The sequence below is a fragment of the Berghia stephanieae genome, chromosome 5 (assembly GCF_034508935.2).
Source record: "Berghia stephanieae isolate SIO BIC M18660-M18661 chromosome 5, UCSD_Bste_1.3, whole genome shotgun sequence".
NCBI classification, from domain to species: domain Eukaryota; kingdom Metazoa; phylum Mollusca; class Gastropoda; order Nudibranchia; family Aeolidiidae; genus Berghia; species Berghia stephanieae.
Genome location: NC_088364.1, coordinates 14,445,361 through 14,472,860, shown reverse-complemented (window position 1 = coordinate 14,472,860; position 27,500 = coordinate 14,445,361). Strand labels below are relative to the sequence as shown.

The 27,500-nt window shown below is 33.9% G+C and overlaps 1 protein-coding gene across 1 annotated transcript in view; it reads right to left on the bottom strand.

The window, feature by feature from the left end:
* Positions 1-24,336, bottom strand: part of LOC144972454 (uncharacterized) — a gene marked incomplete at its 3' end in the record, with an annotated part of 94,203 nt that extends 69,867 nt beyond the window's left edge. The window contains 16 exon segments of the mRNA XM_078913642.1: positions 694-876; positions 2,010-2,195; positions 3,432-3,608; positions 3,951-4,163; positions 4,883-5,057; positions 5,634-5,797; positions 7,040-7,208; positions 7,576-7,724; positions 9,303-9,519; positions 12,085-12,203; positions 12,656-12,754; positions 13,355-13,564; positions 15,318-15,430; positions 17,169-17,250; positions 17,818-17,869; positions 23,820-24,336. Coding sequence (XP_078769768.1) covers positions 694-876; positions 2,010-2,195; positions 3,432-3,608; positions 3,951-4,163; positions 4,883-5,057; positions 5,634-5,797; positions 7,040-7,208; positions 7,576-7,724; positions 9,303-9,519; positions 12,085-12,203; positions 12,656-12,754; positions 13,355-13,564; positions 15,318-15,430; positions 17,169-17,250; positions 17,818-17,869; positions 23,820-23,876 — 2,365 coding nt within the window.
* Between the last annotated feature and the right edge of the window lie 3,164 nt (positions 24,337-27,500).

Here is a 27,500-nt window from a genome sequence, read left to right as displayed (position 1 = left end):
CAAATTAATAGATTTAACAACAACAAAAAAAAAAAAACATACAGAGGAAAGCATGTGCTTGTAATAATCTGTTGGTGTCCTTAAAATTGAGGGAAAAAATGGTGTCATTTCAGCATTAGGATATCTGACAAATATATTAATCAATCAGAGTGTAAATTAATTAATTTGAAATTTACCACTCTTTGATTGGTTGGCCAAAATAAAAATAGATAAAATTTCTGGCAGATCGTTCAAAAAATATATTTGGTAATGTTCTCATACATTCCAACAACATCAATAAATGACAGTTATATAGTGTCTGTTCCTGTTGCAAATGGAGCAAAGACAATTTCATATGGTATCGTCCCTTTTTGTTAACAATACTATTTAACTAGTTAAACATATTAATTATGATCATTAAGTAATATATGATGAAAATCAATTAACCTGAAAAGTTAGACCAGACGATTATTGAAGCAAAATATATTTGAACAGAAGTTGTTGTTTTTTTTCAATCTTTGTCAATGTAAACAAACTTTTGACAATCTGAAAGCACTGACTGCTAAATAAATCTCAACTCTCTCGATTTCAACACCAATTGAAATCAAACAACTTTGTTTGATTGCCCATTTCTATGAGAAAGTCAAGTTTTTCAAATTTATTAACATCATACCCTCCAATACAATAGTTAATTAGAAAAAAAACCCATCTTACCTATACACAAAACCTCTGGTGACATGGTCCTATTATCTTTACAGGTGATAGTAACAGGACCCGGGCTCATTTCAAGAGGTTTAAATCCTTGTTCACAAGTTACCACTCTTGTTTGTCCTACTAATGGCAATGTGACGTCATTATACTTCCCTTTGTAAATGGGGGGTAGGGGGCACTTGAGCTCTGGATTAAATTTAATTCAAAATGGCAATAGTATTAATCTCTTATTTTGAATAATCAAGTCTGTAAACATATCTATTTGTGCTTGTATTTACTATAAGTAACCAAAAAAAAAAGGTTGGAATGATGTTAAAGTCTCTCAATATACCACACGAAATGTGTATAAATCTTATGGGGAATGAGCTCTTATCATCATCATCATCATCATCATCATCATCATCATCATCATCATCATCATCATATGTAGTATTTATATCACGCATGATCATGATTAAGTTAGACACTACACATCTATTAGCTAGCTGTTAAAGTCTCAATATATCACACGAAATGTTTATAAATCTTATTGGGAGTGATCTATCATCATCATCATTACTATTATTATTATTATTATTATTATTATTATTATTATTATTATTATTATTATTATTATTATTATTATTATTATTATTATTATTATTATTATTATTATTATTATTATTATTATTATTATTATTATTATTATTATCATCATCATCCTCATCATTATTATCATTATGAGTATTATTATTATTATTATTATTATTATTATTATTATTATTATTATTATTACCATCCATTAGAATATGATTATTATTATCATCATCATCATCATCATCATCATCATCATCATCATCATCATCATTATTATTATCATTATCATCATCATTATTATTATAATAATATTATTATTATTATTATTTTATTATTATTATTATTATTATTATTTTATTATTATTATTATTATTATTATTATTATTATTATTATTATTATTATTATTATTATTATTATTATTATTATTATTATTTTATTATTATTATCATTATTATTATTATCATTATTATTATTATTATTATTATTATTATTATTATTATTATTATTATTATTATTATTATTATTATTATTATTATTATATTATTATTATTATTATTATCATAATAGATGTTATTTTAAAAAATAATAATGAAAATTAATAAGAAAATTATTTCATGCCTAGATACAGTCAAACATCTGATGAATAGTAACATAAAAGTTAATAAATGCATAGTTTCTGGCTGCTGCTTGTATGTTCAAATAGTATTGCAAAGTCACATTTATTTCCAACAAACAAACTTACTATCACATCTAGAAGATGTAGAAGACCACTGTGTGTTCTTTTGACAAACGGAGAAGACAGCTCCAACAAGCTCATAACCTGGTTTGCATTCTATCTTCATGATGGTTCCAAAGCCATACCCGTCACCACCATGTTCAAAGGTCACGTTAGCATTGTCTACACTGGGATAAGCACCACAACTCTCAGCTAAAAGGAATAAAATTAATGAATAATAAATGAAAGTCCTACAGGTCTTTACAAGATAAAACATACATTTTGGAAAACGAAATGAATATACTACTAAAATTTATAAAATCTAAAGGAAAAAAATATATAGGTCAAACATTTATGAGATAACGATAACAAAATTAAATTTAGGATAAACTAAATGAAAACTCTACAGATCTCTAGAGTAATGAACAAATGAAAAACTAAATGAATACAGCAAATCTCTCTTTTGGACAAACAAAAAGTATAGAAAACTTGAAGACGGGAACAGCTAATAAACTAGAACAGCTAGAATATTTAAAATTTGAGATTCTTGAGGGTAAATTTGTAATAATTCAGTGTTGGCTCAGTCCATCGAGCTTTGAGTGAACAGCTGGGTCTTCTACTAAACTTGGCAGAAGATACTTTGTGATCAACTAGCCTCCTAACCAAAAATAGCAAACGCTTGCTGTTATCCATTTGCCACTACAGAAAACAGTTAATATTTGTAAGGTATTACTTTTTTTTTTTAATCATCTCATTGTGGAATATACATAATTTTCAAAAACATTAAAATGCACCCCCATTTTTATGGGTTGTCCGACAAAATAGGGAGCTAGGGAAAATATGCCCATCTTGCTGAAACAATTTTTGAGCTATTACATATGAAAAAAAATTGAATCTTATCTATGAAAAAAAATTGAATCTTCTTTAAACGACAAATGTATTTTTCTTTTATTTTCGAGAGCAGATATAGTTGCCAAATGAATAAAATTGTTTCTCCACATCTTTGATTCTCCAATCCTGTATGAGATGAAGGAGGGAGGGGGGGGGGGGGGGGGGGAGGTGAGGTGGCCAAGTGGTTAAGGCACTGCATTTTGATCCAGAAGGTCCCGGGTTTGAACCCCGCTTCAGGCACTTTCATTTCATTCCTTGGGCAAGACTATTAACCCCCAATTTGCTCACTTGAACAACATGGGTGATTCCTGTTGACATCAGACATCTTGTTTGATGGATTATCTATATTCCTTCATGGAATGCCAAGGCAACGGGATCTAATGGTACCGTTGCCAAAGGGCGTAATTTTAAACGATAAATTTTATATGAGATAAAAACTTCACATTTATAATAAAATTTCAAAAGAAATTGTAGAATGATGTTATGTGATAATTTAAATTTTAGCTTCCTTGTAAATGAGCAGATTACCACAAAAATAGCCTTGATTATTTTTCTAACCTTTGCAGGTAGGTGCCTTTGTCCAATGGCCATCATCCTCACAACTGACTTTATTGGAACCTTGCAGACTGAAACCATTGGCACATCTATAGGTGGCCTCTCCCTTGTACTTTACACTGCCATCTGTGCTGTTGATAAAGCCATTCTCGATCATGGGTGGCAAGCCACAGTACACATCTGAAGAAGACCACAGGTTAAGAGTGAGGGCTCTTTTGCAAAGTTACTTTTTAATAATTCATACAAAATCACCTTTTTAAAAAAATTCTTCCTCTCTAATTTTGTTTGATTAGGTATTGTTTTGGTTTTGTATTTTTGTTGTTGTTTATTTTTCTGTTTTTGTTTTTCTTTTGGAGGGGGGGGGGGGGGTGTCTGATTGTTTTTTTTTTCTTTTCTTTTTTTTTTTTAATTTCCTTGAGTTTATTTCTTTGAATAAAATTTATTTCTCTCTATTTCAATTTCTGGCACTATTTTCTATTCAGATATTTTTTAGCATGATTTCATAACAACAGATGCTCCTACCTTGGCAGGATGGAGATCTCGTCTCAGTGGTGTTCAAAAAGGTCCATATTCCTGACGGAGAGCAAGATGCCGTCAAGTTGGAAGAGTAGCCTTCCTGCTTGAATGAGTAGCCCTTGTCACACCAGAAATGTTTATGGTAGGTCTCATTCAGGCTACTACTAGTCTCAGCGTAGGATTCCATCAAATGGCTCTGGTTTTTGAATGGGGGGCACACTATAGGATTTGGGAAGGGGAGAGGAAATGAGTTTGGTAGATTAAGTATAACAAATAGAAAGAATAGTGTTAATGGGATATATACCAAATTATAAGTTTACCATTAATATGGTACCATATTTGATGATTTTTAAAGATGCTCATTATTACGTGTACGGTTATGGGCTAATTGCTTGATCATTATATTATTTGATTGTTTATAAAAGAAAAAAATCTGCCGAATCAACATTAAATGACATGTCAGATATTAGAGAATACCCACTGCAATAAAGATAAACAAAAAAAAAGTTTTTAATTAAATGACTGTTATCAGTCCATATCCTTCTCTTTATGCTTCTTAATTAAAACAAATGTAGAGTGGAATAAAAAAATTTTAAAAATAGAAATTACATATGTAAATGATTACGAAAACAAAATTTATTTCTATCAAATAGTTGAAGATGCTTTCTCAAGATTAAAAAAAAAATGCTTTGATTTATTGTTTAGGTCATTATATAAGAGAATAAAAAATTAAGTGCATGCTTTTTGTACATAGGACAAAATAGTGTGAAATCACCTTTCAGGCATCATGTCTCATCCTATATGTAAAGTGTTGTTATTGGCCTGAAACCCCTTGTAAGGCACTGTGGGCACTACATAAAATTTCAGGTTGTTTAGATCAGTCTAGTTACGAATTTCAAGTAATCTGTCATCCTTGAATACCATAATACAATACTTACAAGTGGTGATGACCATGTCTATCTCATCATGCCAATTAGACATCTCGCCACTGTGGTAGACAATCAGCATACTATTGACAGTGTGTCCAATCAGTCTAGGTTCCTCAATCTCACCATGAGAAGAGTTCCAAGAGAATACCAGACTGTCTTCCATCATGGATGATCCATTATACATCTGAAAAAATCAAAGAGTCAAATTGCCCACTTTTGAATGAACCAAACTACAGTCAAAGGTGTCTCGTAGGAGCGCTTGTGAGCATTAAAAGTACAGGATATAATTACTACCGATTGTTTCCTGGCTTGTTTATTTGTTTTGTTAGCTTCTTCCCTGTTTTTGTTTGTTTGGTTGTTGTTTTTTTTTTTGGTAATTTTTTTTCGTTTTTGTTTTTTGATTCTCATTATAAATATATATTATTTATTTTATTATTTTTTCTTTTTTTTTTTTTTCTTTTTCTTTTTTTTTTAATTGTTTATGTTTGATTATTGATTCATTCATTCTTTCTTTCTTTCTTTCCTCTGCTTTAAGAGTAGAATGGCACTTGCAACAATTCTAAGTTATACCAGAACAGTGGGTATAGATAGGAGCAGGTAAGGGAAAGGAGGAGAAAAAGGAGGAGGTGGAGGAGGAGGAAGAGGAAGAAGAGAGGAGGGGAATGTGGAGTAAGAGAAGGAGAAAGAGGAAAAGAATATGTCATCATACAACTTTTCTATCATATATCATCTGATATCTTTTCATCTGATTACCACTTACCTGAATGAAACTGTCATTCCCAAGCATAATTTCATCAGCAATAATTTTATATTCAGCGTTTTTGTAGTCGTGAGGATTCGTGATCTTCCACTTACATTCATGATTTGGTGGAACCTTATGGGTTTTCACTTTCAAGTAAGATGCCTCTATGTCCACATCACATCCTGTAAGCCATAATGGAAGGAGAGATGAGACGAGTTACTGAGAATTCAATTCTAATGTTATAACAAGTGACGAATACATTTTTATAGCATACAAATCAGCAAAACACTTGCCTTTTCTCTTTGCCAAAAAAAAATATTGGAACCCACATACACCAAGGTGCATAAACTCTCTATAATCCATAAAAGAAAGCAGAGAAAATAATTGCAGTGACAGATTCAAATCCACACCGCTCAAGCACTTTCCAAATGGCATGCTTAAATGAGACAAGTCTATGATGCAATTCGCAAAACTGTCGGCAGGGGTTTAATTTTTGACTAACAGCTTGATCATTTGCTATCACTAGGGATTTAAACTCGGTATAAGACTTAACTTCAAAATAAATAAATATTTACAATCCTTTTATTTTAAAGTGATGGGTAAGTAATTAAAATTTACTTAATTTAAATGAAATTTTGGCAACATAATTCTATATATTTGATTTATTTTTCCATGAGAATTTCAATATTTTAGGTATGAGAGTAAAGACGTGGGAAACCTATAAACAGGGGACAGTTTTTCTGAGCCACTCAGTATATCAGATTGAATAAATTGGATGCTGACAATTCAATTCTTTGCCAAAAAAAAAAAAAATAACAATTAAAATTAAATTTTGGCTAAATGTATAAAGTTTATAGAGATTCCTTTACGTGTTAAAAAAACAACAAATTAAATTTAAAAGAATTCTTATCAGATTAACATTAAATTCCAATTTGATCTGATTAACCTTACAATTTTTACAGGAAGTTGATTTAATGTTGTCTAATGTTTGCATTTGAAAATCTTGAAAGCATAGACAAAAAAAAAAATAAAAAAAAAAAAAGAAAAACAAACAAATATACACCCCCAAAAAAAACCCCCATCATATTTTGTCTCCAATTATGTATAATTTTTAAAAATCAGAATAAAAACACAACCTCAAACAATTAAACATCAAGAACACAGACATATTGACGTAAAAATAACACAACAATGGCATCAACAGAAACACCAGCAGCAATTATGAAATCAATAACAGCAAAATAAAATCACCATTGATTATATAATAACCAATGACAACATCCTCAATTATCAGAGCAGCGACAAGAAGGCCTAATCAATGGCAACCAAAACATATTAAAAGCGACAAATGCATACATTTGTTTACTACTGGCTTCTGCATGAAATGCAATTGATTGAATAATAAAAGAAATCAAACAATTTACCTGCTTTCACCTTGGCAACAAAGCCCTTGTTTTTCATTCCCTCTTTCTTCACAACCAACCTCATGTGGTTATCTGTTGAGATAACGACAAAACGTCCCTCATCTGGGATGTTGATCTCAATCCCATTTGATTCAATCAACAGCAGGTGTCTTTCAACTCTGGTAGTGATCTGGTACACAAACAGATTTTAAATTACTGATCTATTAATGCTATTGTACAAACGATGAAAAATAATGTATCAGTACATTTATCCATCGAGACTATTAAGATTCTGCAAATTGCCAATGGACTTTATAACAATGGACACTTGAGCTGATCATCCTCATCACAATCCCCATCACCATCATCATCATTATTATTATTATTATTATTATTATTATTATGATTATTATTATTATTATTATTATGATTATTATTATTATTATTATTATTATTATTATTATTATTATCATTATTATTATTATTATGGTATTATTATTATCATCAATATAAGTACAAAATCATCACCATGACCATCAAATTTAATGTCGGCTCACCTCCAAGGTGATGAGCTCTCCTTCTTCAGCTTCGATATTCCATTCCGTTGTCATATACCTCGGTCCATGAGAAAATGCAGGACTCTTCAACTCCTGTATGGTGCTAGTTGCTTTGATGCCTTTCACTCTGCCTCGATTGAGGGATGACTCTGAAATGATCGAGAAAGGCATTACATTAGACATATATTGATTACGTTGACGTGAAACAAGTGGTACATTACATATTTACAATAGAATCCTTATTTTTTATAAAATAAAATAGAGAGAAGTAAATAGCTAGCTGCCAAAGAACAATATAATCAGCCACACAGTACATTCCATTCAATCTAGGATTTAACTCAACACAACCCTTTCGCGAGTGGAGTTTGATAGAATAGTTCTGAATGCTGTAATGAGGTCATATTTCCCTTGTTTGCATCATATGTTTCTGACATCTCATTAGGAGTATAAAGAGTAAGTGTGTATGTGTCCCATTTCCTTAGGGGCATTCGCGCCTTTAAGGCTAACACATTCTACCTTCAGCAAGAGTGGTCAAACCAAGCTCCTTTTCAGAGGTGCTCTCTCTCTCTCTCTCTCTCTCTCTCTCTCTCTCTCTCTCTCTCTCTCTCTCTCTCTCTCTCTCTCTCCCTTCTCTCTCTCTCTCATACACACACTCTCTTTCTTTCTCTACATCATGTGTATAAAATGAACAACAACCAAAAAAAAAACGAAACCCCGTTTTTAATCAATAAAACATTCTCTACTCGATTGACTTGTGTAAGTAGCAATATGTCAAGTAAAAAGTATGTAGATGTTTGGTTGGCAGGGCAAGCTAGGACGAAACCAATTGTTTTTGAACACCTCAGAGTTGGAAATCAACCAACCACACCACTGTTGGAGCACCATAATGCCATTTGTAGTCCTTCAGAGCCATAAGGCTGGAGTTAATCGTGGTTTCTATACCATAAAACGGACAATAGCAATTGCTTGTTATCCTTTTGATAGGATGCTAGTCTATAGCAAAGTACTTTCCATCAGATCTAACAGACCCAGCTACTGCTGAGCAGATAGGGGGATCAGAAAGAATCTACACCCGGGATCGATTTGGTCCCTTTGAGTATGAAGCGAATGCTCTACCAACTGAACTATCGTGATCCCTGTAATGTCATTTGAGTCTGCATAAATTTTCTGCAAACCTTAAAAAAAATATGGAGCAGCTTGACCATCTCAATTACGAACATTGTCAAGATGAAAACCAATGACTTTATAAAGAGAAGAAATTTAATCCCATCCAATGTCCAATTGATCATGGCCTTCAAAATAATGATGCCATGCATTGCTTTTTATCAAAAAATTGTCCTTTAGATATTTATCTCTGGAAAAATAGTAGTCTGTAGTCCATAGCAAACTTTCTTTAATCAATTACTGTGCATCTATAACTAATTTTAACTTCCCGAAATAGAGCAGAAAATATCTGCTATTTTAAATGCAAATCAATGCACTTAAATTTTAAATGAGGGTATTGAGAACACACTTTTCATTACAATGAAACCATTGAAAAGGCTTTGGTACTAAATGGCACCTGTCATGAATCAGGCTATCTAGTGAATACACCATATCATTTTGAGGAGTATGAGCTGGGGACATGACCTGCATATAAAAAAATATGTAAAATGTAGCTGCTGAGAGTAAAGCTATATATCAAATTTCGTACTGTCTAAGGCAGCTAGTGTTTCACACTCTTTTACCTGCAGAATAATGGGCTTGTATGCCATCCTTTGCTACAGTTGCATCAGACCACAAATCAATGAGCAAATAGTTGTTGTGACTGTACAAAGTCAGCTCTTTGTCAGGCTTTGCTACATCTCCAGAAAAGGTGTCCAGAAGATAACTTGTCTCAATCGTTGGTCCTCCGGCATAAACAGCCACAAAATCCACATCTTTCTCAATATCCAGGCGTTTAAACTGATATAAAAATTGAAAATGTATAAAGTTATGAATTCCCCCTTATAACATACTTTTATTTTCAATCTGCAAAACAGCCTTTAAACATTCCAGAACACAAGATAAAATTCAATAAGATTTGAACAGTGACCTTCAGATCCAAAAGAAAGTGATTTACCATCATATTCTCTTCACTCTCGTGTCACAATGAACAATTCACAGAGTAATCCTGATAATTGAAAATAAGTATAAATATGTGAATGAAATTGGTGAACATTTAATATGAAATCTTGCATGTCAACGATGATGATGATGATGATGATGATGATGATGATGATGATGATGATGATGATGATGATGATGATGATGATGTCAAATCTTCATATCAAAGACTGTGGAAAAGGTTGTTATGAGAAGAATTCAACATAATCTTGTTTCTAATCACTTAAGCCCCCAGCTCCAGTCTGCATTTCGACAATACTACAGCATTCAGACACTCTCCTTCAAGTCCACAATGACATCATTCAACACATTAACAATGCCAAATGTGTGGCACTGGCTTTGTTGGATCTCAGTGTTGCATTCAATATCTTCGATTATCAACTCCATCTATCTCGTCTTTAAAACAACTTTGGAATAACTGGCAATGCACTGAAATGGAACTCCTCACACATAGGTATATATATATAAAGGGATATGCTCAATCAGTCAAACTCAAACCAAGCCCATCCACGTCTTTATCCACACTGGAAGAAGTGACATATATCACCTTACTTGACTTACTTGACTTTTTGCTGATCGCATTCTAATCTTTGGAATGCGATGCTTTGGCAGCTTCTCTAATTTGTTGAGTGAGTTCTTTCCACAGATGACAGTCTGCTGCAATGAATCTAAGGTATTCTAAATCCTTTTCGTATCTCAGTTTGCGTGTGTCATCGTGGAGCTGGAGGTCTTTATTTATTGTAGTGTATATGCTTGTCATGGGTCTGCCTTTGTGTTTGTTATGTCTGCTTCGTGTGAAAAATAATGTCATTGCCTTATTTGCTGGAATATTTCTCTCTCTCCTTAAAATACGTCCAAAGAGTCACCATCTTGTTTCCAAAATTTGAATCGACAGCAGTGTTTCTTCGCATTTTATGCACAGTGATTTGTTACTTATTTTGGTTGGATAGCGGATATCTAGGATTCTTCTAAGCTGTTCCCTATGGAAGGCATCTAGTCTATCTTCTTTGCTTTTTTTTTAGTGCCCATGTTCCAGAGTTGTAAATAAATACTGATTTAACAAGGCTCTTGTATAGCTTTATTCTTGCTTTCCAGTTTGTTGTTTCTAAGCCATACATGTGTCAGTTGATGGAGAGTGGCTGTGGACAGATGTTTTCGTCTTTCTACATCTTCTTTGTCTCCAATTAATGATCCCACCTTTTTTGTCTCCAATCTTATTCATCTTTGTCAAGTTTTGTAATGTTGGTTTTATTGTTGTTTACAAAAAGATTTGTGTTTCTCTAATGCTCCTTGTACGACTTTAACGTTGAGATCTTTTCTAGTGATGAAATCAATATCGCTGCAAATGCTATTTCTGATGGAAGGTGGGATTCAATTACTGTTTGAGGGGCAGACAAAATGGTGGGTACTTCCTTTAGAGCATTCTCTAACAAAACTCTCACAAACAAAACTGAACTGAGACACCTTGGGGTGTTCCAATATTAACTTAAGAACAGCATTTGGTTTTTGCTCCATTTACTTTGGTGTTTACCCATGCCTCTCACTGAACAGGAAGCGCACTTGTCGAATTGATCTTCCGGTATTTATTAGGATTCTGATATTTCCATGAAAACACACATCACAAAAGTCTGCCACTCTGCACATTTTTCCCTTAGAAACATTGGCAAAATAAGAAAATTGATCAACACTAATTCTACAAAAATGTTAGTAAATTCACTTGTGATGAGCCGACTTGATAACTGCAATGCTATGCTCTAAGGCACTCTAACTGGCAGAATGCAGAAAGTTCAAAATAGGGCAGCTAGATTAGTGACTCTTTCCAAGCCTACTGAGCACATCAGACCCATCCTTAAGTCTCTTCATTAACTTCCTGTTAAAGAGAGAGTAGAGTTCAAAACTGCCACAATGGTCTTAAAGTGCCTGAATATATGATATAGCGCCATCTTATTTTTCTGGGCTTCTTGAATTGTATAAACCTGCTAGGCCACTCCGATCTCAAAATGAACAACTGACTAATGTTCCCACATGTAAACTATCTCTAACTGAAAAATCTTTCTCGGTTGTGACCCTTAAGTATGGAACAAATAAGATAAAGAAATCAAAGACGACCCCAAGGTCATTAAGTTTAGGAAACTTTTGAAAACATTCTTATTCAGGCAGGCTTTTGGGTAGTAACAGTATTTGCGTTTTGTGCTACCTATTGTCTTTGTATCTGTAGGGCCTTTGAGAACATTAAGGATTAAAGATTCTGCACGCCATATTATTATCGCCATGATGAAGATGATGATTATTATCATCATTATGATGAAAACTCAAATGATGGTGGTAAAAGTTAGTAATAAAAATATATAAAGTCACACTCACATCAATCTTCATGACCTCCCAGGGTTTTCCTTCAATAACCCATCTGCAGGCAGCATTCGTGGAATATCCGTTACTCACAACATCACCTTCTGATTTCTTATAGTAATATGAACAATGATCTGGAAAATTGGATGAAGAAGGGGGAGAGTATGGATTCAAATAGTGATTAAAATAGCATATTTAATAGTACCAATACCAAATAGATTGGAGTTTTTGTTTTTAGCTATATGTGTATGGGTGTATAGATCATATTACCTTTGGATAATGGATCTTGATATGGTAGTTAAAAAATATAGATCAAGAGTGATTATTGTTTATAAGAGCTGATGGAAGAGCAATTTATTCATGTAATAAGTCTGGAAGTGCTCAAAAGTCACAGCCTATATAATTCCTACACCAAAATCAAGAAAACAAAAGATAACAACAGAGCATGATAGCAAAATGATGAAAAATAAATAATAACCGCAGAAAAAAAAAATGATGCATCTTTTTTTAAGATGCATTGGGGATTAAAATGCCAAAAGTGTGCACATAAAGGAACTCTCTGAGTCACAATTATGATAATACTTACCAGGACAGTTGCTTTCATCTGTGTTGTCCATGCAATCATCAACACCATCACATTCAAATTTCTTGTTGATACACTTGCCATTATTACATCGCAACATGTCTAGATGGGGAAAATAAAAAGAGTTCCATAAGAACTTGATGATTTTGATATTTTGATTTGTAGGACAATTGATTTGCAAGAAAACATATTGGTTTAAATCACGGGTGAATTTGTCAATCGGGCAGTGACTGGGTAACTGAATCTGTTCAATCATGCAATAAAGTACTTTGCAGCAGGCTAGTATATTATCCAAAATGACCACGGCGATTACTGTCCGTTTAAATCTAAAACTCAAGCTCATTTGTCTAATGGCTCTGAAGGACTAAAGAAGAAAGATAGAGAGAGAGAGAGAAGAAGAAGAAGAAGAAGAAGAAGAAGAAGAAGAAGAAGAAGAAGAAGAAGAAGAAGAAGAAGAAGGAGATGAAGAACAACAACAACCAGAAGAACAAGAATAAGAAGGAAGAAGAGGAGGCAGAGGAGATGAAAGAGTAAGAAGAGAAAGAGGAGGAAGAGGAAAAAGAAAGGGAGGAATAGAAGGAGGAAGAAGAGGATGAGGAGGAGAAGGATGTGGAGCAAGAGTATGAAGATGAGAAGGTGAAGAGGGGAAGACAATAAAGAAAATAAAGAGAAGAACTGAGAATTGTATTGTAAGTAATTTACCTTTTAGGCAGGCAGGTGTTCTGCAAACGAATGGATGTATTTTGTCAGCATCATCCACCATCCATCTACCATCCAAATTACTGGTCAATGCATTGGGACCTTTAGTTTTGTTGTAGTTGGGTTGTTTGGCTTGCCAGTAACCATACATTCTAGCCGTCTTGTTCATCCCATCATCATCATCATCATCATCACCATCATGATGTTTACCAACTACAAGGATGGATGGAAGAGTGAGAAGATATAAATGAAACAAAAATTATATATATATAACATATGTATAAATCTAGAATTATTGTTTACTTCTACAGTACTGTTTCTTGCTACTAGGGCAATCTAAGGGAAGTATGTGTAATCGTTACTGTTGTTTATGATTGCGTGTTGTTTCATACTTCCTAGGTGGGGCTGATCATTTACAATTTAGACTTATAAATATCACAACACTTCTAACATTTATATCAACAGTGAATTAGGAAAAGAAAGGCAGTATACAACTCACAAATTGGACAGATTTATACTGAAAGGCAGTATACAACTCACAAATTGGACAGATTTATACCTCATCAGTGCCTACAACAATCATAGACTACTGGTAACTAAAAAATATATATATAGATAGATAAGTCTATGATGGGATTAACTCAACCAAGTAAAACAAAAAAAAGATCACAGGTGCAATCAACCTCAAGTTCAAGTCCATAAGATACTAAAGGCACACTGTGCCCGATCACCGCAAATCTTATAAACATAAATGTTACCTATCACACCACACTAATCCTGTCACTCAAGTCACTCAATCCTCCCGGTGTTTTTGTATATGTGCAAAACACGTTGAAATGATGTTGGGTCTGTGATGTCTATTATGTCATGTGGTAGCTTTTTTTTTATTTACGTATTGTTCAAGGGCAAAAGCTGTATTTGTATTTTGTTCTTGAAAATGGCTGGTGGAATTTTTTGGTGTGATGAAACCTGGTCGAGTATCTGTATTTTGAACTGTTAATGTAGATTGGAATGTTTATTATGACTGAGTGTTTGCTTTTGACTGTTTTGGGAAATAGATGTATGTGTGCGTTCTCTCTACGAGACTGGAGTGTTGGCCATCTTAATGTGTCTAGAGCTGCTGTCACACACCCCGCTTGCATCTTGCAGCAATTTGAGGTAAATATTGCAGCTGATCTCTGAATGTTTTCAATGGCTTTTATGTCCTTAATTTGGTAGGGATCCCATCAGTACAGGCATACTCCAAAACAGGTCTCACAAGTTGAATATATGCCTGTACCTCTGTCTTTTCGGGACATTGATGAAGATTTCTCTTGATGAAATGTAATGTTTTGAAGGCCTTTGTCACAATACGGTTAATAGGATGTTCCCACTGCAGCATGTTATTTAAGTGGACTCCAAGGTAAATTATACTATTTACATGTTGAAGGCTATATTTGATGGCATTCATGTCCCCTTTGTGATATAACACCGTTGTTTTGGAGCCTTTCATTGGATTTTGCCTTTCAAAGTTAAGTCACACAAAAGAACATTGTGATCACTCATGCCCGGAGCTGTAGAGACTGATTGTATGAGGTTGGGAAATGTTGTAAGCACTAGGTCAATGGTGTAAGACTTTCTTGTAGGTTCATTGACTACCTGTATGAGGATGAACCTATGCACCCAATGAGAAGCTAACGGTGTTGGACACATAAATACTACTCAAACAAAGAGATGATTGGCAAGAGAAAAATATTAAATTTATATCTGGTTGCAGCTATAATGGCAAAGAATCCAAGTCAAGGAATAGGAAAAAACAAATTGTCTCATTGCTTGACAACGACAGAAAGCAACATTAGAAGGATAATACAGACAAAGAAAAATAGAATAAGTCTACAATATGCCTCCATATATTATGGGACCACTCTTTAAAAGACTTGAAAATCTGAGTGCGTAATAACTTGCAGACATGAAGGGAAGGGGTTACCTCTGTAGTTACCGATCCAAAAGTTAGTATCAGATTTGAAGTACTTTGTAGCTTCTTCTCCCACATCATGTGACTCAACCTCGTCCCTGATAACAACCAGTTTTGATCCATAACTGACAAATAAAGAATGATAAATGAAGATTAAAAGTGAATCAATACTATAACAATGTTTTATATTTAATATCATCATGTTATGATTTTACCTTTTTCAATGTTCTTCATAATTGTAAGCAGAAACTGAATTTGACACTAAGATAAGAAATCTTGCATGTCATAAAAAGTTGCGAGGACATTTATTCAACAAAGAATTTTTTTCAAAGACTCAGAAATTGTTTTTACAGTAAAAAATTGAATCAAAATTCACATAATTATGATTTCAAAATGTTTTCTTTTTTTTTCTTTTCTTTGCTTTTGTCTTATTATGATTACACAGTGGCAAAGTTCACAGCGACCTGAATGTAGTCTGTCAGGCCATGTAAAATATTCTAGCACTTCGAGTATCTAAATTTTGTCTAACATTTTCTCTATGAATAGATTTGCATTTGCTTTTTTATTTGTCTACATTCAGTTTTTTACACTAGATACAATTATCCAATTGAATGATGTTTGTCATCAAAGATGACAGTTAACAGTGAGCTCTTTCCTTCTTCTTCTTCTTTTTATCACTCAGCAGGTGCATAACTCACCCATTATACTCTCATATTCCTTTTTACAAGTTGAACACCCTTTTTTATTTTGTTTGTTTGTTTGATTTGTTTTGTTTTCTCTTATGTCTTTCAAAACATTCATGTCACTTTATCACCAATCATACGCTAAGTGTGAGTTTTTCTTCTTCTCTCTCTCAAAATTTGTTTTCAGCAACTCATATAATTTTTATATTCATTAACATTCTATCCTCCACCATTATCTGCTTCTAAAATGTCTGATGCTACCTCCTCCACTATCTATAGTAGCCAAGCGTTATTACTTACATCAATCCCCTCTCCTCTCTCTTTCTCTCTCTCCCCTCCCTCTTCAGTCCCAGATCCAATCTGCCAACAAATGACTCTTTCCTGTCCCCTCCCCCCCCCCCTCTCTCTCTCTCTCTCTCTTTCTTTCTTTCTTTATCTTCCCTTCCTCTTCAGTCACAGACATTCAAAGGTAAAGATAGGAAAGCTACTACGGGTTAACATATGCTCTGAATATGCTGAGTAACTTACTGGTCTTAATAATAAGTCTGAACTAAACGCCCATTCATTATCATTATTAACTTAACGACTTTACTTAGATTATTTTTTATTTAGGGGTGAGGAGTAAGGGGGGGGGGTCCCGTTCTTTGCTCATTCACAAATAGAAAAATAACAGAGCTACGGGCAAAATGTCCTTGAGCTCAATTCATTATTTCCACTTCAAAGACCACTGTTTACCTTGGGTCTAAAACTTAAAGAAAGTAGTTGACCGTCGGTCTAGGAAAACGAACTGCCTTTTTTTTTTTTTTTTGCTTTTCCCATTGCAGCAATCAACTCAAGAAATGTGTTCATCTAACTTGCCCTTTTGTCTATTCCCCTCATCAATACTTCAGAAATATTCAAACCTATTTTTAAAAGAGAATATTCTTCCTCTCTGAAATCAACATGGTCATTGGGCTCATTGGGTGAGTTTTGAATTTTTGTTGAAGTTGTCGTCTGCCGTCTGCTGGAAAAAGGGAGACCATTCGATTTCATCTTAGCTCGTCATGTATTCATTTCGCATATGAAAATAAGTCAATTGTAATTCACTTGAAATCTTTTTATTTTTTTATTTTGTAATTTCTTTAATATTTCTCTTCCGTATCTTTAAATTATCCACATACAAACTAAATGAAACACTCACTTTTCACACACGTCCTCTGCATCTTTGAAATTGAGATTTACATTGATGAAATAATAGCAGTGGCTTCCAATCAGATCCATTTCTGGAGAAATAAAATCATGTATATTATTTATTTATTTATTCATTTATTTTTCCATGCATAGCCTAAATCATCCATATTTTTATTAGCAGAACCAACCTCTTAAATTTGGCAAATATTTGCGTAACTCCAGCTAGACTTGTAAAATAATAGGCGCATGTAGGTAGTGACTCATTGTATTATATGGCACCTTTTTAAATTAAGTAACTCCGATTATGTAACAAAGGTATATTGCAGCTTTAGAGAATTGGCTTGGGACCCATAAAAGCGCTTTGAGCACATCTAGTGGATATTGCACCATATAAAACCTAACTTTTTAAAATTAGTAATAGTTGCAGTTGTAGTTGAGTTGTTATTGTTGTTGTTGTTGTTGTTGTATTTGTTGTTGTTGTTGTTGTTTTTGTTGTTGTTGTATTTGTTGTTGCTGCTTTTGTAGTTGTTGTTCTGGCGGTGGTGGTGATGGCGATTCCAAACCGTTTATCATCAACAACAAGCATGCTCCTTGTCGTTTTCATCATAATGATCAGATTGTTAATCCTTAAGGTGTAAGAACACAGAATATTGTCTCACCTTTGGGGCATTCGAAAACAGCCGTGTCGACAGCAGATGAAGGAATTGTTACCTGAGGAAAGAAATAAGCATTCCTGAAATTGTAAATGTATTTAAGTTAAAAATTTGCCAATGCTTTCAACCAGATCACACGCACACAAAACTATATGTAAATAAAAATAATAAAAATTCCCTTTATTCATCCCATGGGAGAAATTTTTCTCTAGGGAAGGCTGGAATAACCCTGGCGTCAGCCACAGTGCAGCGTCGCAAATTGAGCTAGGGCGAGGTGACTTGCTCAAGGCCACACAGCGCAGCGGTGGGTGCTCGAACTCGGGACCTTTCGGGTACGAAGCAAAGACCGTACCGCTGAGCCACGCTGCCCTTATGTAACCTTTTTCTATTTATAGTTTGATAGTGTAAATTTCATCTAGTGAGCACCAGGCCTAAAGACCCAACAGGCAGTCTTTAAACAATACAGTACTATAAAACTTGATTTAATCTTTGTTCCTATTAAAATACTGTTCAAATTATAAAGTGATATCTGACCGATTGGTGATGTGGCGGGCAAACAAATTTTGTCTCTTAGATTTTCTTAAAAATATGAGAATAAGTTGTTATAGCCCGATTAGATTTTTAAACAGAAATCGGTAACTTATTGTCCTCGAGGAAGTACCTCGTCATTTGGTTCTCGGGTCTGATCATCATCTTCCATCGTGGCTTGTACTCTTGAGCACGTTGCCGTCAGCTGTCTCCACGAATCACGATCCTCTGCGGTGCGCATGAAATCTGTGTTGCTTTTTAAATCACATTTGGCCATTCTTGGGTCATTTAGATATGTTATTCGTTATCTTCCTCTAGCTCGCTTTTCTTCGATCATCCCAGTGTTACCAACTTTTCTATTCCGTCTCTTCTCCACACAAGTCCCAGAAACTGTAACTGCCTCTTTCTCACTAAACTGTATTAACCAGAGTATAAACGTTCAAGGTTACACATAGTTTTGTGTATTGGTCCGTTACACTTCCGGATGGCAATGATGTGAGCTTCTAAGCCAAGCGCTTGGCCCTCTGGTCACGACTTCTTCTATTTTACAGATAGAACCTTGCTGAGTTTAGCCTCCGTAAACTACGCGCTACTGGGTGCTAACGCCTCTCGTCTGTTAATTATGGCTTTTAGGAGAGTCAAAGAGGTGATATAATATGCCGTCCAAATATGACCCACCGTTCAAAACGGTATTATATATATCGAGATGAATAAGATGCCGAAAAGGGAATGTAACGTTAAAATGACCTGTCATTTTTATGCAGATTCAATTTTCAGCATCCAATCCACCCCAACATAGTACCGTTTTGAGGCGATGGATCTCTCTCTCTCTCTCTCTCTCTCTCTCTCTCTCTCTCTCTCTCTCTCTCTCTCTCTCTCTCTCTCTCTCTATCTATCTATCTATCTCATCATGTGAGATCATATAATGTTCTTGTGTAGTGTTAACTGTAGTTTTGGCAAGTTGAGTATCTTTTCAGATGAACTAAATTACCTATGGATCAACCTGCACTTATTTGCAGGTCTGATAGCCCGAATTGTCATTGGTCCATTTGTGATAATAGAAATACTCTCAAACCAACCCAAAATATTATGGTCCATTACAACAATGTTATTAAATTATACCCATAAATACATTCATTTATCAGACCTGCAAACATTGCTATCGATCAACTACAATAATACAGCCCAGCTACCAAATCACTGCAGGGGACAATTGATCATGAAAACCACATTTGAATCCGAAACTGCACCGAGGGCTAAAGCCTCGCAGGAACATTGACGCTTTGATCCTCTAACCCTCGTCTAGAGAGAAAGAAACACATTTTAAAATTTTGGCAAGAAGAAAAATTTGATTAAACGTTGTTATGGACAATATCTTGCGCTGCTTTTAGGGTGTTTCTATTTCAACATAGAGCCCATAACCAGACCTGCAGATAAGTACGGTAAGTGCAATGGGAGATGATACATTGTCGTCTATTGTTATCTTTATCATTATCATTCATCTATGGAACTACTTTCTCTGCCACTGCCAATCTAACAATGACGATGATGATGATGATGATGATGATGATGATGATGATGATGATGATGACGATGATCATGATGATGACTATGATGATAGTGAGGGTGCGTGTCGCAATCTTTAATAAGAATATAAGAAATCGTGCGTATTATCATCATTACACATTCATGATACAATTATTTATTAAATCATTATTATTTATCTATTCATTAGTTGAGTGATCAATTGATTAATCAATTCCTTTATTCATTTACAAATATTTTTGTTTTGTTTATCATTTTATATCTTATGCGAGTAATAAAGTTGAATTATCATCGAAAAAAAACGTCATAACTTTCTTTTAAGAAGATGCATAACAATGATAATTATGGTAAATTGTAGGTTGTTTTGTGGGTATTTATTGTGCAGGTGATTGTTACAACACATTCAATTTGAGTGGGTTGGAGTCAAGTGTAGAGAGTAAATAACAATTGTGTCGTGAATGTTTGTGCAATGATAATAATACGCATGATTTCTTATGTTCTCAATGAAGACTGTGACACGCATCAGCACGCTCCACGCTCCATGGGTTTTCAGGTTGTTTTGTTGCCTTGGGTAAGAAAGAATGAATGTTTTAATGATTATGATGTTAATCAGCTAAACGATGAAGGGGCTTGGCATAGCTTTAAAGATGAATACATCGATGACGATGACGACGACGACGACGACTACTGCACCAGTGATTTTGGGTTGTATTATTGGCCCCATCAGATATAGATGATTATGTACACACACATACACTATTCCACGCCCCGTCACATCTCATCTCACCCCACCCCTAAAACGTTTCTGACTCACCACAATAACCTGGTAATACGTCGCCGTGAATTAGATGAAAAAAAATTAGTTTCAGTCTCAAGTCAAAATGATCGAACTTATGAAATTAAAATCTATAGAAATTGAAAAACAAAAACTAAATCGCCATATTGATGTCATTTGATTTCTCTTAAATTTTATAATGTAACCAGTTAATTGCCGTACTATGTAAAAGACGTATTTAAGAATTTGGCCTGAAAACTCGTCCCTTAAATATCGATCGATTTAAATCACCCTCATCTTGGCAAAAACTCTCAAACCTGGGACATCGCGAGGTCTTCCGTGAAATCCCAGGTTTGATAGGTTGTTTTTTTGTTGCCAAGATGAGAGTCATTCAAATCGAACGATATTTGAAGGACGAGTTTTCTGGCTAAATCTTTAAATACTCGTCTTTCAAGAGTACGGAGCAAATTAAGCTTTTTGAAGGTAAAAAAAAAAAATAAAAAATGTAAAAAAAAATTTAAGATATCAACAAAAATAAATAAATGAATAAATAAATAAAAAAAAAACAAATAAAAACTCAAAAAACAAATAAAAAAAACAAAAACAAAAGCAAATCAATAAACAAACAAAAAAGCTTGGCACTCTTCAATCTATTATTTTAAAATATGGGGCTGGGGGTCAAAATAATTGTTCCGTAAGACCGTGTTAACTTTTTGTCAACGAGCAGGAAGTATACTGGAAAATCTAAACATTCTGAAACTAATTTTTTTTTTTAATGATATAAGTGTAACTTGCAAACCTTTCTATCATTATTAAGGGTAATTCTATCACTCGTTGACTCAAATGATTATTAATAGAATCGGCGAAGACATAATGATGGATTACGTTAATGGTAGGCCATGTGACGGTGGAAATCGCCATCTGACCGCCCTGCTACCGGATTCATTTGCGCGCACCTACATGCTGTGATCGTTGATGACTTAATATATTCGTCTCGATCTATGTCAATTTCCTTTATACAGTATTATAATAATAAAAATAGAGGAGTGCCAGTTTGTAATAGCCCATATTTAATTTCTCCGCAACCATTGCGGGTGCTCCACTAGTGACTCAACTTTTATTAGTCATGCTTTAACTTGATGCACTCAATTTTAACTATCAGGCTTATTAAGACATACTACCATTTTGAGACGATCGGTCACATCTGCAGTTTTGAAGACTGTGTTTACGAATACTATGGAAATATAAGCTGGGAATTGAGTCAACGCACAGCGGGCCTTTATTTGGTATAAAATCTCCGCTCTCTATAGCCTGCGTATGGTTCGAGTTGTTTTGGTTTTGTTTAAAAGAAAGAGAATGTGTGACCCTACGTCTAGAAACGGTGTTATGTCGGGATGAACAGGACCCCGAAAAATGAATTTATAAATAGGATAATGAGAAACACGAACTCCGAGTGTTTTGCAAAACAAGAAATACTGTAGTATATATTATTCTCCACTATAACGAAGAGAAACTAACCCCAAGTATCATGTTTGGTTCATCCCGACATCATACTGCTTTCAGATGATGGGTCACATTTTATAAACCACGAATAAAGTAGTTTAACGTGTTACAGCGTAATCTGCCAATATCATCATCATCAGCATTCATCTATTTAATTAAGTCTAGACTGAAGACAGAATATTTTAGATTAACTTTTCCTTTTAATATAGATTATAAATAAATAAATAAATAAAATACAATTGCCTTTATTCATCCCATAGGGGAAATTTGTCTCAAGGGTTTTTCCAAGGGAAGACTGGAATACCAGGCGTTAGCCGCAGTATAGCGCCGCAAACTGACCTAGGCGAGGTGACTTGCCCAAGGCCACACAACGTAGCGGGTATTCGAACTCGGTACCTTTCAGGTACGAAGCAAAGACGTACCGCTGAGCCAAGTTGTCCCACATTTATCAACTCACATTCTTTACATGTCATTGTTATCAGCATAACTTAATACATGTAGATTATCTACAGTTACAACATTTAATTTTTTAAACATTGTGACATTTAATTTTGTTAAAATTCTCATGTCACCTCAATATGTCGTGTAAAGCGCCATTGAACACGTCATGTGAAAATGACGCTCGATGAATTTAATTATTTATTTATTTATTTATTTATTTATTTATTTATTTATTTATTTATTTATTTATTTATTTATTTATTTATTTATTTATTTATTTATAAACTCTGATGTATCCAATCTTTATTGCACTGTCTTTATCAATAAATTATTCATGTTTCATTGCAGTCTGTACATTTTTTGAATGTATTTTCTTTCTTGTTGTAATAGAGGCTGGTTTTTGTTATTGTGTATTTGAAGTTCCCAAATGATGTTTTTTCTTTTCTTGACCTATTCATTCTATATTACCGAAATAAAAAATCCAAACAATTTGAGCGAGATTTTATATAGAACACTAACCACTAAACCTGCTCGAAGCGCTTCACAAGGGGTCCCTAGTCAACAACAACATTTACAATGTAGGCCGGGATATAACGCCTGTTAAGCGAGATTACATTTTTGTTTCGACAGAGACAACGCTGTTTAAGGAACCCATTGTAAAGCGCTTTGAGCACGTTAACGGATATTGCGCTATATAAATTCTCTTGTTTGTTTTTTTTCGAAGAATTGTGACCAATTTTCTCAGAACGGTTTAATGTTGGGATGATCATAATGTTTAAAGTTGAATTTAAAGCAAAAGCAATTTCGTAATATTATATGAGTCAAAACTGATTGATGCCCTCATTGAAAAGAGAGAATTTTGTTTCTTCATCTTAAAAAACATAAATTTGCTCATTCTTACCATTTTGACTTTATGGTCAATTTTCGTTATCTAGACCATTCCGACTAAACACTGGGTGACAATTAAGTAAAATTTTATTTCGGCAAAATGAGAAGAAAATATAAATGTTTTGGTATAGTCCGGAATTATTGCAACTCCAAAAGTGCAAAATAAAAAAAAGGCAAAATTCTCTGTAATATTTTTCTCACTAAATGAAGAAAAGCCGGTTTTCTTACAAATCTTTAACACCTAAAACACGATTTTTAAATTAATTTTTTTTTACGGACCCTCGAAATTATATACAATAAGGTCTAAATTAAGAATTCTAACACTTACCCAACAAAGAAGGAACAACACGGACAACGACCACAGCGACATGTTTGGTGTCGCCATCGTGGTTGTTTGGCAGTGGAGATATCCACTCCTTAGAAAACGATAGCCAATCTCAAAGTTCAGAAAACGAGATATAAATTTAAAACCGAAAAAGAAAAAATCAGTATCGAAAAAGAATAAAACAAAAGCACAATTGATCCTCTATAGGTAAGTAACCAATGTTCGAAAGTTTCTGGACACTGTAACTCCGCCAAGTCAAGGTAATATAGTCTCAGTGTTATCCTTCCTCAATTTTTCGAAAAGACAAGACGCGCCCCAGAGGAAGGCGCAAGAATGAATTAAATCAAAACGTCAAACACGTTTTAAGCCGAACTGCAATCATACATGACAATGAAAGAAAAAAAAAAAAAGAAATCAACGCATTGTTAGCCCAGGATTGTGTTCCATGCTTTGGTGATTGCGAGGCACTTTATTCTAATTTACTCTTGCCAGCAAATCAAAACACATCAAGGATCAGACTGAAGAGTTCTTTGGCTGTAAAATCTGAAGCAGAAAAAGGGTATCTGTGGAAATTCAATGACTGAACACGGGTGGATTATTTTGCAATTGCAGCAAAACACAACGCCACGCCTCATTTAGAGTGGAAAATCAAGCGAAACGATATATATATATATAATATATATATATATATATATATAATATATATATATATATATATATATATATAATATATATATATATATATATATATCGTTGTACGCATAATCTTGGAATAAAGGGTAATCATAAGATGAATGGCGGGTTTTGTCAGAAGATAATAGATAATAAGATCACGAAAATTTGTGTTACTCCTAAAGAAACATAGCTATATAAATTCGCATTTCAAATGTTAATGAAATAGTTTCCAATTTATATTTATATAGATATAGCTAAAATGATTCATGCATGTTTTTATCTTTATGTTTATATTTCGGTTACTTTGCCAAACAAAGAAATAAGAATTTTTAATCGAAAGCAAATAAACCGTAAACTGTAAGTAGGTTGCTCAAATCAAATAATTATAGTTGATTCATTCAAAATCAATCAAAAGGAGAAATATTTATTATAAGCTTAGGAATATGGCAAATGTATAGCTTGGAACCTTTAAAGATTCATTTTACTATACATAAATTACACCAAAGATATGATCTTACCTACGGATGGACTCTATAACTGGTAATTAGATATATCAAATAGATGCTGTTTATTTAAGTGATAAATTGTATCTATCTATGCATAAAGGTTACACAGAGCATTTCAAGGTTTATAGAACCTATTAGCTCTTAAACGATACGACATGAAACGGTATGGAAATCTCCAGAAAATTTCAATAATAATTCTAAGGGAAAGTTTTATTTCGTTTGTTTTTTTTTTTTTTGTTTTTGTTTGTTTGTTTTGCTTTTGTTTTTTGTATTTTATTTGATTGTTTGCTTGCGTGTTTGTTTGTTTGTTTTTAGAGGTTTAATGGCTCTTGCAATACACGCGGATCATTTAGAGACCAGGTGAAAAAAATGAGAATTGAATATATGGAACTATAAATTACAAAATACACCTAAGACGGGGAGGGGGAAACAAAGCTGGTAACGCCACATGAATTAATGGTTTACTCATTTGACATCAATTTCTGTTCATTACAAACTTACCAAGAAATAACATAAACAGTGTTGAGCATTTCTATCACCGTCGTTGATATTATCATCATTATTCTCCACATTATCCTATTCCTCCTTATAATCTTCATCCTTCCTCTTCTTCTTCAGAGAAACCGACAGACTCAGTCAGATTAAGTATTACTAACTCCCGCTAGTTAGAGTGTGTTGCTGTTGGTTAGGGACCCTTTGTAAAGCACTTTGAGCACGTTAGTGGATATTGCGCTATATAAAAGCTGAAGTTTTTATGATGATGATAATAATAATAATAATAATAATAATAATAATAATAATAATAATAATAATAATAATAATAATAATAATAATGATAATAATAATAATCGAAATTTATTGTTTAAAGAAATGGAAATTCATTTTGGTTCACATTATACACCTAATTGAGCTTGAGCTTTTGTAGAGCGCAATATCCACTAAACGTGCTCAAAGCACTTTACAGGGGGTCCCTGGACAACAGCAACACTTAACATGTAGGACGGGACATGACGCCTGTTAGGCGATATTACTTTTTTTTTTTTGGACAGAGACAACGCTTTTAACGGCCAGGTACTCCTTTTATATAAATGTGTGTGTGTGTGTGTGTGTGTGTGTGTGTGTGTATATATATATATATATATATATATATATATATATATATATAGAGAGAGAGAGAGAGAGAGAGAGAGAGAGAGAGAGAGAGAGAGAGAGAGAGAGCACTCTTACTAACTACAATATTAGTAGCAGTAGTAAGCCTCGGGGTCTGAATGACACTTGCTGAGAATTGTGTGATTCAGTCACATATTTTTTAAAACCTCGATGAGTATAGCTGCTCTCTCCATCCATGTTGTTAATTGTTTCCATTGGCCACGGTCCTGGGCCAAAGTTTTGAGACTGTCAAGATCTTGTTGTGACTTTAGTACGGAGGGCACTGCAGTTTTTCTTAGTCTTCAGGGATTAATTCGGCCTCATCTAGACATTTCTGATATGTAGAGAGATCCTGGTTCAGAGTAGTTATTCTTCACGTTGGTGGTCTCCCTACATGTTTGTTGTCATGTAGGAAATATTCTGTCATTGCAGTTTGGGCTGGGATGTTATCTTCTCGACAGATGTGACCAAATAGCCTCCATCCCTGTTCCTTTATTATTGTACTTAGGCGTTGGACCTTGGTTCTTTCATAGAGATCAGTATTTGTAATTGTCTCTGGCCAATAGATTACGATTACGCGACGCAATTGTTTACGGTGGTATGAATCGAGACTTTCTAAGTTCTTTTTTTTGTGAGGCCCCAGGTTCCACAATTATATGTCAATGTCGGGAATAATCAGTGCATCGTAAATTTGTAATCGTTTATTCTCACTGATTATGTTATTTCTATTCCATAAGTTTTGGAGTTGGTTGAATGCATTGGTGGCCAGTTGCTTTCGTTTTCTGATGTCTTCATTTTCGTTGATCAAATTGCCTGGTTTACGTACACTTTTCCATTCATTTAAATTTCTGTTGATTTTTGTATATTCTGTTTTGGATTGATTCACTTTTAGATTCCATGCTTCTAGAGTAGTTGTAATTATTGATGTGTATACTTTCGCTTGATGATCTTATTCAAAGATTAGGTCTACATCACCTGCGTATATCAAATCACGTGTGATCTTTATTATTGGTGGTAATTTTGGTCTTAGTTCTTTCATGACTGATTCGAGGTATATCGTGAATAGAAATTGACTCAAGCAGTCTCCTTGAGGTGATCCAATTGAGGTTGTTATTGTTGTTAATTCTCTGCCAGATTCAAATTGTAATGTAGTATTTTATAATAGGAATCTTATGAGCTTCACCTGATCTTTGTCCAAGAATGAGTCAAGGATTGATAACAACTTGGTTCTACAAATGGTGTCGAAAGCTAAACTCATATCTATTCCAAGTATGGTAAATTCGTCCTTATATTTTGCCGTTCTGGCTTTCACCCATCGATGGGCCCATACTATGTCCGCAGTGCTTTCATCTCT